The sequence below is a fragment of the Rana temporaria genome, chromosome 4, assembly GCF_905171775.1.
Source record: "Rana temporaria chromosome 4, aRanTem1.1, whole genome shotgun sequence".
Classification (NCBI taxonomy): domain Eukaryota; kingdom Metazoa; phylum Chordata; class Amphibia; order Anura; family Ranidae; genus Rana; species Rana temporaria.
The window spans coordinates 435,913,163-435,930,459 of NC_053492.1; the positions used below are offsets into that span (position 1 = coordinate 435,913,163).

At 41.8% G+C, this 17,297-nt stretch overlaps 1 protein-coding gene and 1 long non-coding RNA gene across 2 annotated transcripts in view; both read right to left on the reverse strand.

The window, feature by feature from the left end:
- Positions 1 to 17,297, reverse strand: part of RPS6KC1 (ribosomal protein S6 kinase C1) — a 239,590-nt gene that overhangs the window by 14,841 nt on the left and 207,452 nt on the right. Inside the window, exon 14 of the mRNA XM_040351456.1 lies at positions 14,273 to 14,355. Within this exon, the coding sequence (XP_040207390.1) occupies positions 14,273 to 14,355 (83 nt within the window). The remainder of the gene's footprint in view (positions 1 to 14,272; positions 14,356 to 17,297) is intronic.
- On the reverse strand, positions 6,604 to 8,856 carry LOC120937909. The gene is made up of 4 exons (XR_005748768.1): positions 8,058 to 8,856; positions 7,903 to 7,966; positions 6,932 to 7,166; positions 6,604 to 6,837 (listed from the first exon to the last, which is right to left on the reverse strand). It is a non-coding gene; the product is annotated as an uncharacterized LOC120937909 (long non-coding RNA).

Sequence of the window (17,297 nt, forward strand, 5' to 3'; positions counted from 1 at the left end):
GATATATTCTGCACATGGCTTTCTTCTATCTTTCTGATGAGCTCCCGGAATCCCAGCTCCACCCACCAGGAACAACCACAATATAAGAGGTACAAAAATTCATTATCTGGTGATTCAGACAACCCTGGTCACCACATCAGTCATGAAAAGCTTCAAGTATTTTTTTTATACACAAATACTATTTAAATGAATGTAAAAGCAAAACTTTTATTTCGTTTTGGTTAGAGTGGTGAGGGGTTGGATCATCTGTCAATTGCTTGTATAGCGGTCTTTGCCCCTATTGGGGAGATCCACTCAACTGTCCTTTTGACCATTTTCAGGTGAAATTTGTCATTTCAGAGTTGTCACTAGAACAACAGATGAGGGTGCATTTTTGCAACGGGGACACCTACTCTTCTGACATCTAATGCCGCGTATACACGATCGGAAATTCTGACAAGAAAAGTCCGATGTGAGCTTTTGGTCCGAAATTCCGACCATGTGTAGGCTCCAACTGAATTTTTCTGTCAGATATTCCGCCAAGTAAGATTTGAGAGCTGGTTCTCAAATTTTCAGACGGGAAAAGTTCTTGTCGGAAATTCCGATCGTCTGTATGCAATTCCGGCGGAGAAAAATCCTACGCATGCTCGGAATCAAGTCGACGCATTCCCGGAAGCATTGAACTTAATTTTTCTCGGCTCGTTGTAGGGTTGTACGTCACCGCGTGTTGGACGGTCGTAATTTGGTGCGACCGTGTGTATGTAAGACAAGTTTGAGCCAAAATTCAGTCGAAAAAAAAAATCCACGGTTTTCTTGTCGAAATTTCTGATCGTGTGTACGCGACATTAGAGGGGAATATCCCTCTGCCTTTCATTACCTGTTGCACCGCTGGGATAGGAGTAGAGGAATATCTCCCTAATGGGACACAGACAGCAAAGAAAAGCGATGGGTTTTAGCCCTTCTCAACTCTATCCAAAACTAAAAAAAGTTTGGTGTTATTTATGCTTTAAACCAGAACCCCATGATTTTTACTTGTACAATTAAGGACTCCTGTAGGACAGTTAAAATAAGTTGCGCTACAAATACCTTATAGATACATGATGTCTATAAGTAAATTGCTATATAAAGTCCCATGTGAGTATAAACCTGTATGGATATGGTGTATAAACAATGAAATGTCCAATAAGTGAGAAATAAAACATCAAACCAAGTCTTCCTGAAGACGAAACGTTGAGAGGCGACGTGCTGACGTCACCGCGTATCGAGGACGCACCTCGTTCTCTTTGCCGGCCGGCTGTTCGTTTTTTATGCTGTCCTTATACTACCTAAGTGTAAGTTTTATACCTGTTATTTTTATTAAACCTGATGGTATTTCACTATGCGAGCCCCTTCTCTTTTTTATGGTTACCTTGCCATCTGATCCCTGAACTGGAGAACATATTTTATGACGCCACATCATTGCAAGCTGTAACACTGTCTCTATGCTCAGCTGATCCCTTGAGGATCACAGGGCTCTGGTAAGGGTCAGTGTGTCTCTGTGGTGGTGGTTCCTCACTTTACTTCATGCTGTTTGTCAAGTGTTCACTGGGAGCAAGTCTAAGTGTTCTATGTTTTTGCTATATGGTTTTGCACCATTTTGGTTTTTTCTTCCTTCTTGGTTGCTGCGTTGTGGTTGGTGATTTCGGAGCATCCTGGCAGAAGGTCTTTCGTTTGGTGCATTGATTGGATACACACTACTTTGTGCCCAGCTTGATCCATTAGGATCTTTATTTCTGGTAAGGGTCAGCCTGAACTTTGGATATTCATCTATCCCAGCCTACACCCTAGCATCATAAATCACGGATTTTGGATTTTATTTCTCACTTATTGGACATTTCATTGTTTATACACCATATCCATACGGGTTTATACTCACATGGGACTTTATATAGCAATTTACTTATAGACATCATGTATCTATAAGGTATTTGTAGCGCAACTCCCTTTTTTATCGATTCTTGTATATGTTGTATAACATTTTTGAGTTTGCTGCTGGTTTATCACGTTTTTTTTGGTATGCGCATTATCTTTACTATTTTCTATACCAGTTAAAATAAGTACCTAATCCAGTTACCATATCATGCACTAGTCTCTAAAAAACAAAAAAAACTTATTGATGGAATATGGTCATGTCCATATATGGTCAGTGACATCATCTGGGAGACCCCACCCCTTGGGGAGGGAACTGAAAGGTGTCTTTTGGTGGGAATGAACGTGGGTTCAGACATGTCGGCGTTTTTATTTTTTTTGCAGGCATCGTTCATCGTGATTGGTGTGAATCGGCATAGCTGGACGTCATGAACAACGGTGGATTTTCCTAAGGTCAGTGGTGTCACAGAGTGTGAATGATTACCCAATAATCCCCTACAAATGTAAAAGAGGAATTTGCATTGTATCTACCCAGGGAAAAGGAAACCCATATTCTCCTGTCCTCCATGGAGTGAGCCCCACTGCACACTCTGCTCTTAGGGAACTGGTTAGTGGCCCATTGTACCCCTTTTCTTCAATTCACTAATATATCAGGAAAATAAAATACTATGGGCTCTTGGTGGAGTGGATTTTTAATTATTTGCTAAACACTTATCTTCACTAGCAGCAGATTTGTTTTAAGGCTTTTTTAATTCCACCACACATAAATACAGATGCACTTCAGTGAGGATATTTTCCTATATATATATGTAGACATTTCAATCCCATTAAAGAAAAGGACAAAAATTCCTACAAAAATAGAAATATGAAGATGTAAGCATAATAAATCTGATAACCTTAACTTTCAACTTCCGTCCCTATATGTTAGAGGTAACCCAGGAATAGCAAGGAACCTGCTTGTACAGCTGAAATCTGAAAAGTCTAACGTAAGACACTTCCTATGCATTATCCTAACTGCTTTCCAAGCACTATTATTTAACCGTGTGTTGTTGGGCTACTGTCATAATCAGCTGCCATTATACTGAAGATCGGATAAAGGTGACCCAACTCCAAAGGAAGGTCGAATTTCCCTAATTAGGCAGGAATTGGGGTAGGACTACAAAAAGCACCGGTAAACGTGTGCCAGGTGTTAAATATAGGTGCCATGGCACTCTAGTTCCAGGTCATGTGGCACAGCTCTGATGTCAAAGGAGCCTTCAGTTAAAGAGTGGAGACTTCAGACAGTCATAGATGACTGGTTCTGCAGGAGGAATCTGTGAAGATTCAAACCATGTATGGGCAAGGCTGAATGTTCCCAAGTTGATTCATTAATCAACTTAGGTACAACCAGCCTGTCGGATTGTGCATGCAATTATTGCTAGCTAAGCAGCTATGACTAAGCACTAGTTTCAGTGCGAAACGCGTCGGAAGTCGGATTTTATTTTATGTTGCTGTGACTTGTAGTGCAGTCCTTTTTTTAATAAAGGCTACAACTTGTTCAGAGTGCGGCTGTCCAGAAACAATTTTTGTTCCTGCTTTGCTAAGTGCATTGCCTGCACCTGAGTTGTCTGCAACGGAGGATATTCATCTGGGTTCCCACCTGGAGCGGCTACTCCCTTTTTCCTAATTATTGCTAGCTGCTAGCAATAATGACTGCTGGGAAAGAACAATGGCTCCACCAGACTCATCATCAAGACTGACCGCGTTGAGGGGGGAATCAAATGATTTTCTTTCCTGCAAAGCGTGGTTACAGGAAAGAAAATCGCTCCATCTATGGCCAGCCTACGATGACCTCAAAGCCAACAGAGCAGAAGCAGAGCATCACAGGATGTGCTTGTTACTGGTGATAGCAGTGCAAGGATTAGGTTCTTTAGCACACTTGATAAAAATGTTTAATGCTAGGGCCACAAATCGCCCATTTCCTGCTGAATCGGCCGACATTCGATCAATGTGTACAGCTGTCTGACCGTTTTTTTGTCAAAGGGACATGCTGGAAAACCAACATCTGATCAGCGCTTGCCCCAGCGCCTGAACAAAAAAAAAAGTAGTGTGTGCCAGGCTTTAGTGTGCCCCCTCCACTGAGCTATGAACATAGGTTACAGGTCCTAATAGTATTGTACTCCCTGCCATTGAAGCACCCAAGACAAGTCGTCTCTTCTACCTACTACTAGGGTGATGGGTAAGGAACGTTTTAGGGATTTTGATACCCTTACCTGCTTCCCTATTTCCTGCCCTAGTCAACTAAACCTTGCTTTGTGGTCCCTTCATTCTTCTATGTGCATTAACAAAAACATATTAGAAAAGAATCTAAAACTCACCTTTTTTTCCTATTATAATTTTAGTGAGGGGTTAGCACCTCTGCCAGATTTTTTTTGCTATGATGCATTTTCAATGGGCTGTTACAGCACTTCAATGGCAAAAAAAACACAACTGCAGCATTTTCCGCTACAAAGTCCACCGCAATGATCGGAATAAAGGCTCATGCACAATGGACATTCTGCAAACTTTCCTAGAAGCCTTACCTGCTGGCGGCAGCGTTTTTGCAGAAAAAACACCTGATGCTTGTAAAAACGTGTAATGCATTTAGGCGCATTTAGACGTGTCAAATGCTTGGGCATTAATTGATTACATTGGCCAGAACAATCATTTATTCTGGCTATTGAAAATAATGAACATTCAACCGCTAAACGCACCAAGCGTTAATGGGCATTTACAAGTTTGAAGAGTTTTTTCTGTTCTCTAAAAGCCTATGGGCCAGATTCACAGTGGACTTACGACGGCGTATCTCCACGTACGCCGTCGTAAGTCCGAATGTGAGCCGTCGTATCTATGCGCCTGATTCTTAGAATCAGTTACGCATAGATTTGGCCAAGATACGAGCGGCGTAAGTCACCTACGCCGTCGTATCTTGGGTGCATATTTACGCTGGCCGTAAGGGGCGCTTCTGTAGATTTACGCGTCAAATATGTAAATTGGGTAGATACGCCGATTCACGAACGTACTTGCACCCGCTACGCCGTTTACGTTAGGCGTAAAGTTAACCCCTGTTATATGAGGCGCAGCCAATGCAAAGTATGGACGTCAGTAAGTGTATCTTTTTACGTCGTTTACGTAAGTCGTACGTGAATGGGGCTGTGCGTAGGTTACGTTCACGTCACAGGCATTGGGCCTGGCGTATCTTATGGAGTAAATTCAACGTGATACTGAGCATGCGCGCACATGCGCCGTACGATCGCCGCTTCATTTGCATGGGGTCACAGCTCATTTTAATAAAACACGCCCACATTTGAATTAGGCGGGCTTACGCCGGCCGATTTACGCTACGCCGCCGCAACTTACGGAGCAAGTGCTTTGTGAATAATGCACCTGCCTGTCTAAGTTGCGGCGGCGTAGCGTAAATAGGATACGCCCAACTAAAGATACGCTCTCCTACGTGAATCTGGCCCACTGTGTGCAAGGACACATAGGCCAACATGCAGGGGTGTTTGGAGACAGGAAAATAAATGCCTGACACTCCTAGGAGGAGCTTACAAAATGTCCTGCGTGCATGAGGCCCAACAGTGATAGAGGAGGGAGGGGATCAGTGCCCCCAAAAGAGGGATAAGTTATGGGTAGGGGGTCCTAAAGAGAGGGACCAGCTTTAACTAAATTAGTTCAGCTCCAACCATATCATCAAGTTTGCGGATGACACAACTGTGGTAGATCTCATCAGCAACAATGATGAAACACTCTACAGCACAGGTGTCAAACACAAGGCCAGCGGGCCGAATCCGGCCCTCCAAGACATTTCATGTGGCCCTCACAGCTCTCCTCCAGCCCTCCTCTGGTCCTACTCCAGACCCTTACTTTATGCTTTCAAGCAATGCATCCAGCTTCTTCCCAGCAGCAGCATAAGGAAAGGGGGGTGCACTGTGATGTAAGGGAGAGAGGGACTCCTTCTGATGGTGGGGTGACTCTTGACATCTAATGTAAGGGGAGGGGATGCGCTGGACGTCTAATCTTACAGTTACAATCTGCCCTTTTGAGGGCAATCATAATGCTGATGCGGCCAAGGATGAAATTGAGTTTGACACCCCTGCTCTACAGAGAGGAAGTGGCACAACTGGTTAAACGGTGTAATACAAACAACCAGTCCCTTAATGTAAGCAAAACAAAGGAGGTTGTGATGGATTTCAGGAGAAATTCTGTTGATCACCCCCCACTGACTATGAACAGCTTGACTGTGGAGAGAGTCATCAGTACTAAATTGCTGGGAGTGCACATCTCGGAGGATCTTACCTGGACAACCAACATCACGTCACTAACCAAGAACAGATCCCATATTTTTTCCAGTAAAGACGGCTGAAAAGATTATTGGTGTCTCTCTCCCCTCCTATGCATGGACATTTTCCATACATGATGCTCCAGCAAAGCTATTGGTATCGTGAAGGATCCTAACCATCCCTCCCACAGTTTCTTCCAGCTCTTGCCATTGGGTAGAAGGTTTCGGAGTATCAAAACCCGGACTGTCAGACAGCTCAACAGTTTTTGAAAAAAAGGAAGGATAAGGACACAATGGGATGGGGGAAAGTGCTGCTCACCCCTAAATAGATAATAAAGAAAAGGACAGTTTCCCCAGTGGGGTTTTTAGGCAGCAATTGTTGTTGCTTGTTGTGGGAAATTACAAAGACGTACCAATATTTGTAAAAAAAGTAGAAAAGATATTTATTTTAGCAAGTAGAACAAGTTTGATTATAAAACAATGAGCTCTGGTACAGTTTAAACATTGAGAACACATACATATGATGATAAAGCATCAAAGTTGCATGACATTGATCAACATGATTGGCTGATCTTTAAGTCAAAATGTTCCTGACGCGTTTCGACCCTTGCATGTGAGTCTTCTTCGGAGGAAAAGGTATATGATGCAAACTATAACAAAAAATAGATATATAATAATAGAATACATAATATATAGTACAGTCTGAGTAAAAATATGTTTTAAAGTGTATAGTTACCAACTCACAGGTTGTGTTTCTCAGTTTTATTTGGACCAGAGTAGAATTAAAGTCCTGAGGATCCCTGATAACTTGTCTCCATACGGGTGGTCTGTACCCCCACACGAGAGTCCTCAGAAATGCCCCTTATGAGTGGCCTACAGGAACTCACAGTGTGAGTGGGAAGGAATCCAAATACAGCCAGGGAGCGTGGGCCGGGCAGGTGGGCAGGGGGCCCAGCAAAGCAAGCTGCCTGAGTGATGCCTATTTAAGAGTTCAAAAATAGAGTGGTATGAGTACCAAATTTAGATATATTTTAAAGTATAAAAATAATAATAAATAAATTGTATCAGTAGATGGCGCTAGACTTGCACATGTACCCCATTATAATAGTATATATGTAAAGACGGATATCTAAAATGCCATATAAAACTTAATTATGTAAGTGCATATGGAAAGTTCAGTGGTGTAAAGGAAGGGGTGATGATGGGAAGGGTAATCGAACTTAATTTCGGTTTGTTATATGAAATACAATACAGATCAAATTAGGATACCAAAAATTATTATATATTGGTATAAAGTGTAGTGAATCAAAACAAAAATGTATGTATAGGGATGAATTTCTTAGTGAGTGTGAAATGTGTATATGTGAGTGAATATGTGAGAGACAGGAAAAGTGAAAAAAAAAAAAAAAAAAAAAAAAAAAAAAAAAAAGTTAAAAATTGTTGGGTAGAAATAAATAAATAAATATTAGAATTAAATAAGTGAGTAGATGGGTGGATGGGGATGTGTGAATATGGTAATGAATGGTAAAGGACACAAACAAAAAAGAAAACGAAAATGCTATAAGTGGGGGCTAGTAGGGTGAAAGGTAGATAAATGTGTTAGATAAAAGAGTGCCAGTTAAATTAGTGTAAAAGTGTGCAGCTAGATGATAAAAAAGTGCATTATTAATAAATAGTGTTTTTATAGAGGTTAAGTAGAGTTGTAATAAAGTTACCTTGTTTGAATGTATAATAATAAATTGTAGCAACAAATTCCAGAAGAGGCATTAGTAGGCGTATCTGGAGAAAAGAATATGATTCATAAATAATAATGAATCAACAGAAAAAAGTTGTTGCAAGTCTGCAGAGTTTTGGAAGATTGTAGTCTTACCCTCTGTGTGGTGTATCCAGTAAGGTATGGGAATGGGATCACAGGCAGGTGTCAGGTGTACACCTAGTGTGTTTAAGTATGTGCATGTCAGGTGCTTCCACTTAGGTAATCACTCTTAGGCAGCTGATGCCTTGCTTGGAAAATCCCTGTCCAACCTGGTGGACTGCCCCTCCCAAACAGGCTCCTCCAACTGAACCAGGATGCCAGGGTCAGATGACCCTCCCAGCTGTGAGCTCCTCGGCGTCAGAGAAGGGAATTAACCCCAACCCTCTGTTGCGATCGCGAGCGCCGCAGTGACGTCACGTGCGCGCGCACTGCGCGCGCGCACGGGGCGTCCACGGCTCCAGGGAGCGTCGCTGACGCCGTCAGTGGGGAGGAAACACCTCCATCATGGCGCAGTGAGCACCATCTTGTGGAGGAAGAAGAGAACACAGGGCCCTGCGTCTCCCCCTCCCCACTGAGAGACCACAAAGGTAGCAAATTGTAGAGGCACTCAAGAGGGAAAAACCACCCGGTGGAGACATGACAGGGTCCTATAGGAAGAAAAAATATATATTAATAAAGTACTTATTTATAGATATAGAAATAAATTCTGCTGAAAATAAACATTTATGCCCGTCACAGCAGAGATTACATACATGATTATATTACAGTCACAGCATTGATCATGAGCAGTGGATGTCAAAAGATTTATGCATAGACCATATATGCTTATTTTTTGGAGTTTTATCATGAACATCTGGCATTGCCACTGTGGGTGGGTAAGCATATGTTGAATTGTCTAACTATGGACTGTGATACTTAGGGGGGGATATAGGGATATAGAGATGTTCCGAGTGGCTATTTGGAGTTTTTTGGGATAAGAGAAAATATACAAAGTAATAGTAATATTGATTGTACCAAATTTTTTTATGTATTTGGAACAGAAGCATCCAGATATATGGATATTGGCCATATATTAAATTCTGCTAGTGGTGCCATGGACGTGACATGTGTTGGTATTTAATCAAGAGTATAATATATACATAGAACAATTTTATTGGGTTTTTCCCGAGGTGAAACCCTTTAAAAAGGGGGCGAATGAAAGGGCATCATTCAGGCCTGGTTGCTGAATAGCCCCCAGCCTGAATATCCATTTCTGTTCGCGCTGTAGTAAGGTTTTATTCCAGTCGCCTCCCCGATCTGGAACAAGAACATGATCGAGGGCGGCAAAACTTACGTGCGGTACACGATAGTTATGAGAGAGGGCAACATGCCTCCCTATGGGGAGGTAAATGTTCCCAATGGTCATACTATACTTGTGTTTGGAGATTCGTTTTTGGAATTCCTGTTTAGTTTTACCTATGTAATAGGCCCCACACTCGCACTCCATGAGATACACCACTCCGCGTGTGCGGCAATTCACAAAATATTTGGGCTTGAAAGTCTCGCCATTTGGGAGGCTAAAGGTTTTTTCTCTTCTTATTAGGTAACAGCATGAGCAGTGTCCACACTGGAAGGTACCAGGTAGGGAACACCGTAGTTTCTCATTTGTAGTATCCTTGAACTCACTAGACACTAAAGAATCCCTAATAGACATGGCCCGCCTATGTATAATGGAGGGATGTGTAGTAATGAAGGGATTAATTTTAGGGTCATCGGTTAAGATTGTCCAGTGTTTCTGTATTATGTCTTTTATCGCTTTGTGTTGCAAAGAGTAGCGGAAGACTGGTCTAGTGGTCTCGGATTTGAAGTCAGTTATAGTTTTCTTTTTCGATAAGAGATCATTTCTTAATTGAGTAGAGGATCGGTTATAGGCCCTGCGCAGGCATTTTCTACTATATCCTCTGGTTAGAAGTCTAGTCTGGAGTTGGTCTGCCTCCTCCCTGAAGAGCGAGTCTGTTGAGCAATTGCGGCGGAGCCGCAAATATTGCCCGTAAGGGATGGAACTTTTTAAGGGAATTGGATGGTGGCTGTCAAAGTGTAAGATGGTATTGCCTGCTGTAGCTTTCCGAAACAGAGTACTGCGTAGGTATCTGTCAGGATCAATGAACAATTTCACATCAAGGAAAGTTAAAGTATTTTTGTCATGTATCATAGTGAATGTCAGATTAAAGTCGTTGATGTTCAATGCGTTGAAGAAGGCAAGGAGGTCCTCTTCGGGACCATCCCAGACGATGAAAATGTCATCAATATACCTCCGCCACAGTTTAATGTGGCGGAGGTACACGACGAGGTTATCATCGTCTGGGAGGGATCGCTCCCACTCCCCCAGGTACAGATTGGCGTAGGATGGGGCACAACATGTCCCCATCGCTACGCCTTGCACCTGGAGGTAGTGGGAGCGATCAAAAGAGAAAAAGTTGTGATATAGGATATATCTCAAACCCTTAATCAAAAAATCATTAAAATCAGGAGTAAACATATGTCCACGTGTAAGGACCTCCTCAATAGCACTGAGGCCCTTTTCATGAGGGATGCTGCTATATAATGCTTCCACGTCAATAGAGACGAGGAAAGCTTGATCACACAGCATGCATCCCTCAATGGTTTGCAAAAAATGCATGGTGTCCTTAGTAAAAGAAGGAAGAGATGTGACATAGGGTTGAGGGTGCGCATCTATGACTTGGCTGAGGTTTTCGGAAATCGAACCGATCCCGGAAACTATAGGTCGTCCAGGAATGGGGGTCTTATTTTTGTGAACTTTGGGCAAGCTATAAAAAGTGGCCGTTTTGGGGTGCTTGGTTCTGATGAAATCTCGTAGATCTAGAGAGATAACACCTTGAGAAAAGGCCTGATCAACGAATTTATAGAAATCAATATAGAAACGAGTGATATTGTTTATGGATATTTTACAATACCAGTCATTATTTTTTAAGATAGTTTGGCACATGTCAAGGTAGGTTTGGTTGTCCATCAAGACAACATTTCCCCCTTTGTCTGATTGTTTGATAATAATTTGTTTGTTGTTGCGTAGAGAATCGAGGGCCTTAAATTCTTTTTGACTGAGATTTTTAGGGCGTAAGTGAGTGGTGGCAAGCTTACACATGTCTCGCATTGTTTGTCGCACAAAGGTAAGTATGCTAGGGTTAGTGCCAAGTGGAGGGAATTTTTTAGAGGGAAGTTTGAACATATGAAGGGCATTGTCGGACACCAAAAGAGGTTCCTCCAATAATGTATCTAAATCAATGAGGTCAATTAGATCAACCGTGTTGTTTTCCTCATATAACAGAGTGAGGTCCCTTAATGCCTTAAATTCTCTCATAGAGACACCTGACCAGTCTGTTGTATCTGAATTAATAATTATTAATAATGCACTTTTTTATCATCTAGCTGCACACTTTTACACTAATTTAACTGGCACTCTTTTATCTAACACATTTATCTACCTTTCACCCTACTAGCCCCCACTTATAGCATTTTCGTTTTCTTTTTTGTTTGTGTCCTTTACCATTCATTACCATATTCACACATCCCCATCCACCCATCTACTCACTTATTTAATTCTAATATTTATTTATTTATTTCTACCCAACAATTTTTAACTTTTTTTTTTTTTTTTTTTTTTTCACTTTTCCTGTCTCTCACATATTCACTCACATATACACATTTCACACTCACTAAGAAATTCATCCCTATACATACATTTTTGTTTTGATTCACTACACTTTATACCAATATATAATAATTTTTGGTATCCTAATTTGATCTGTATTGTATTTCATATAACAAACCGAAATTAAGTTCGATTACCCTTCCCATCATCACCCCTTCCTTTACACCACTGAACTTTCCATATGCACTTACATAATTAAGTTTTATATGGCATTTTAGATATCCGTCTTTACATATATACTATTATAATGGGGTACATGTGCAAGTCTAGCGCCATCTACTGATACAATTTATTTATTATTATTTTTATACTTTAAAATATATCTAAATTTGGTACTCATACCACTCTATTTTTGAACTCTTAAATAGGCATCACTCAGGCAGCTTGCTTTGCTGGGCCCCCTGCCCACCTGCCCGGCCCACGCTCCCTGGCTGTATTTGGATTCCTTCCCACTCACACTGTGAGTTCCTGTAGGCCACTCATAAGGGGCATTTCTGAGGACTCTCGTGTGGGGGTACAGACCACCCGTATGGAGACAAGTTATCAGGGATCCTCAGGACTTTAATTCTACTCTGGTCCAAATAAAACTGAGAAACACAACCTGTGAGTTGGTAACTATACACTTTAAAACATATTTTTACTCAGACTGTACTATATATTATGTATTCTATTATTATATATCTATTTTTTGTTATAGTTTGCATCATATACCTTTTCCTCCGAAGAAGACTCACATGCAAGGGTCGAAACGCGTCAGGAACATTTTGACTTAAAGATCAGCCAATCATGTTGATCAATGTCATGCAACTTTGATGCTTTATCATCATATGTATGTGTTCTCAATGTTTAAACTGTACCAGAGCTCATTGTTTTATAATCAAACTTGTTCTACTTGCTAAAATAAATATCTTTTCTACTTTTTTTACAAATATTGGTACGTCTTTGTAATTTCCCACAACAAGCAACAACAATTGCTGCCTAAAAACCCCACTGGGGAAACTGTCCTTTTCTTTATGCTCAACAGTTTTTTGCCCCTGGCTGCGAAAGCCCTTAACTCAAATTCTCTTCGAAACCTCTTCTACGACCTATCTATTGTGACCAGGAACGTCTTACTTCCCCTCCTTTTCACTCTTGAATATGCACTAGACACTTTTATAAACACTTGCTGCTACAAAGACTCTAATGCCGCGTACACACGATCGGACATTCCGACAACAAAACCGTGTTTTTTTTTCCGCAATGGATGTTGGCTTAAACTTGTCTTGCATACACACGGTCGCCACCCTTTGGGCACCTTCTGCTAATCTCGTGTTAGTAGAAGTTTGGCGAGTGCCGATTTGCGCTTTTCAGCCTCGAGCTTTTCAATCCGTTACAGCGTGACGAATGTGCCATCTCCATTATGAACGCTAGTTTTACCAGACTGAGCGTTTCCGTCTCGACGTACTTGATTCAGAGCATGCGTGGAATTTTGTGCGAAATTTACGAGAACGGATTTTGTTTGTCGGAAAATTTGAGAACCAGTTCTCAAATTTTTTTGTCGGAAATTCCGACAGAAAATGTCCGATGGAGCCTACACACGGTCGGAATTTACGACAACAGGCTCCCATCGAACATTTGTTGTCGGAAATTCCGAGCGTGTGTACGCGGCATTAGAAATACACAGTGGGGTAGATTCAGCAAGCAATTATGCCTGCGTATCCATAGATACGCAGCGTAATTGCTAAGTAGCGCCGGCGTATCGACTTTCTGTATTCAGAAAGCTTGATACGCCGACTGTAGCCTTAAGAGACGACTGGCATAAGTCTCTTATGCCGTCGTATCTTAGGGTGCAATCTGACGCTGGCCGCTAGGTGGCGCACCCGTAGTTGTCAGCGTAGAGTATGCAAATTGCATACTAACGCCGATTCTCAAACATACGCACGGCGCTCATTTTTAACGTCGTTTGCGTACATCGTTTTCGCCGTAAGGCTGCTCCTGCTATTAGGAGGCGCAGCCAATGGCAAGTATGGACGTCGTTCCCGCGTCGCGATTTTCAAAACTTGCGTAGTTTGCGTAACTCGTTCGTGAATGGCGCTGGACGCCATTTACGTTCACGTCGAAGCCAATGACGTCCTTGCAACGTCATTTACCGCAATGCACGTCGGGAAATTTTCCCAACGTAGCATGCGCAGTACGTTCGGCTCGGGAACGCGCCTAATTTAAATGATCCACGCCCCCTACGGGATCATTTAAATTACGCGCGCTTACGCCGGCCCCTTTTACGAAACGCCGCCGCAAATTACGGAGCAAATGCTTCGTGAATGAAGCGTTGCTCCAGTAATTTACGGAGGCGTAGCGTAAAAACGGTACGCTGCGCCGCCGTAACAGTGCGCGCCCCTAGCTCAATCTACCCCAGTATATGTACAGTTACGTAGTTCGCAGATGTTTAAAGGTTTATAATTTTTTGTAATTTTAAGTTCTTTGTTGTGTTTAACTCTTTGTATATTTATAATTATGTTTATTTTGTATGTAGCACCGTGGCCCTGTGAGATACGACATTTCATTTTACTTTATGTCCTCACGTGTAGTAGAATGACAATAGACCTCGACTTGACTTGATTACAGATTTTAAGAAACATACCTTCTTTGTGAGCAGTTCATAGAGAAGGGCACCTAGACTCCACCAGTCACATGCTTCAGTCTCCTCAACTATGCTTCCAACCTCTGGGGACAAAAACAGGATCATTAGTATCGGATACAAACTGGAGTCACTAGGAGCTCACCTTGCATTCGTTTAGAATATTCAGCTTACAGTAATCAGACGGCTGCTGTTTGGGCTACTGCACATTGGTTCCTGCCTTATTAATATAAAGGGCAACTCCAGACAAAAAGCTTGAAACACAGAGGAAACACAGCTAGAAAATGTTCTGCCGTCACCTACCCCTGTGATTTACCCATCCTTGCTGTGCTATACAGTGTCACACCATAACAAGGGTGACAGCATCATTCAGAGCCTGAGAATCAGCCACTACACTGTGCCCTGTCTATTCTTTCAAGAGTAGTAAACTTCATCACAATAGTCACTCCCACCCTGAAAATTTCTATAAGTATTGTCTCTAAGTTCACCAATCTACATTCCTTTCCTGCTCATTAACTTACTGAAAGTACAGGGGTTTCCATTATTGCATCCTTCTGAAATTGCTTAGTGTCCGGCTGTGTCACACACACCAGGAACCAGCACACTGTATACGAGTGTCAGAATTCTTTATACTTGTTCTAGATCAGTGACTCAAGAAGCATTTAAGTAAATACATTATGATTAGCATAACTACAACTTATGTTTTAAATCAGCTAAATAGATTTTATATGCATCAAAACAAATGGGTAGGAAAAGTCGTACCATTTACTTTTTTTACTCTTTTTTTATGTCCCCTGAGGATGTCCCTCGCATAGACAAAACGCGTAGGGTGGGGCTAGTGGCCCATGATGTCATCACATCTGCTGGTGTAACTCAGCGTGGCCTTTTTGAGCTTTTATTACCATGAGATGCTTGCGAGTATATTTGCATGTAAATAAATATATGTTTTAGCAATATTACCCTATGGTGCTTTGTATTTTCTACTGAATCTTGTGTGTGGAAAACTTTCCACGGAGGACGTGGAGGTTGTTAACATACCCTGGGATGATTCACATTTGGTGTATCCCGAGAGATTGATCTCTTATAATCTGTAGATCATGGTCATCCGGTTAGGGAATTCACGTATCTATCTTCAAGGTAGTTTGGGCTTTAACCACTGGCTGACCGCCTAACGCACATATACGTCAGCAATATGGCTCGTGTGGGCAAAGTAAGTTGCTTTGAAAATCCCACGGGACCCGCAGACTCAATATCCACCAGTGTCCCGCGATCGTGTCACGGAGATGCAGAACAGGGAGATGCCTTTGTAAACAAGGCATTTCCCTGTTCTGCCTAATGACAGGACAGTGATCTACTGCTTCCTGTAATCGGGAGCAGCGATCACTGTCATGTCACTCGTAGCCCAGCCCCCCCACAGTTAGAATCACTCCCTAGGAAACACTTAACCCATTCATCGTCAGTGTAATTTACACAGTAATCTGTGCATTTTTATAGCACTGATCGCTGTAAAAAAAAAAAAAAAAAAAAAAATCGCAGATTGCCGCCATTATTAGTAAAAAAAAAAAGCCATAAAACTATCCCCTATTTTGTAGACGCTATAACTTTTGTGCAAACCAATCAATATACGCTTATTGCGTTTTTTTTTTTACCAAAAATATGTAGAAGAATACATATCGGTCTAAACTGAGGAAGACATTCGTTTTTTTTTTTATATATTTTTGGGGGATATTTATAATAGCAAAAAGTAAAAAAAAAGTAGTTTATAGTGCAAAAAATAAAAACAATTTTGTTTGGGTACCACGTTGCACGGCGCAATTGTCAGTTAAAGCGACGTAGTGCCGTATCGCAAAAAGTGCTCTGGTCAGGAAGAGGGTAATTTCTTCCGGGGCTACATGTAGAACTTTGGTGTTTTATTTTTACAATCTCCTACACTGACCCCATAGTTGAGCCATTAAATATTCCTTTGGGAGTGGACTTTTATTTTTGCACATGATTGTTTATATTGGCCCCTCAGTGGATCCCTGAACATTCCTTAGGAAGAGGACTTTCATTTCTATTACAGTATTATTTAATTTATATTGTTTCATCTTTTCACTTTATTGGTGATTTTATTCATTAAAGTGGATGTAAACCCCCCAAAAAAATGTTTTATGTCACAATGTAGAGTATAAGATTTCCTATCATCTGTGCCCAGTCTTGCCACACAGAGTTAATCCAGCTCTGAGCAATCCTCTTTTATTTTTCTGTGAAATAAAACGGACTTACAGAGAAAAACCTTGGTCCGTTCCGCCCCCTTGCTGTGAATGACAGGTTATTTACATATATCATTCACTAGCCTGGAGGACAGGCATTATTTTTTAATTCCCACCCCCACTCCTTTTCTGAAGTCATGTGGTTACTTTTCTGGATTTTGACAGGATGTTAGTGATCATAGCAGAATTTAGTGTAAGGAACACATAGAAGAAAATGCATGTTGACAAGGGGAGTGTAGAGGTGGGCGGGGAGTCTACTGACATCACGACTCCACCCACCGAGCTCCAGACTACAGATCCACCCCCAGAATCTGCAGTTTTTCAGTTCTTATAACAGACAGAGGGGAGACATTTGTCAGGTAAGGATACATACAGGAGTCATGTATAACCTTATAGATCAGCACTATGGCAGTAGTTTAGAAAGGACGAGAGTGGCTTTACATCTACTTTAATGTTCATATCGTTTATATAATTTGATCTCATTGTAGTATTATGACTAAAGGTTTTTTTTTTCGAGAGAGGAGCCGGACTGCAGGATTTGGGAGTAGGCAGGCCTCCCCCAGAGGCAATCTGCCACCTTTCTCCATGCCCCGGGTGGCAATGGTGGGTGTGAGGGGGTCCTCCCACACAGCCCGCCCTACCTGCTCCACTTTGAAGCCCAACGGGGCAGAGGGACTCCCTATAAGGGAGTGAGAGGATCTAGCCCGCTCAACCAGCCCCGTTAGTCCTTTGCCTCTCTTTTTTAGAGACCGCGTGGTCAAAGTGCGTGCATGTTA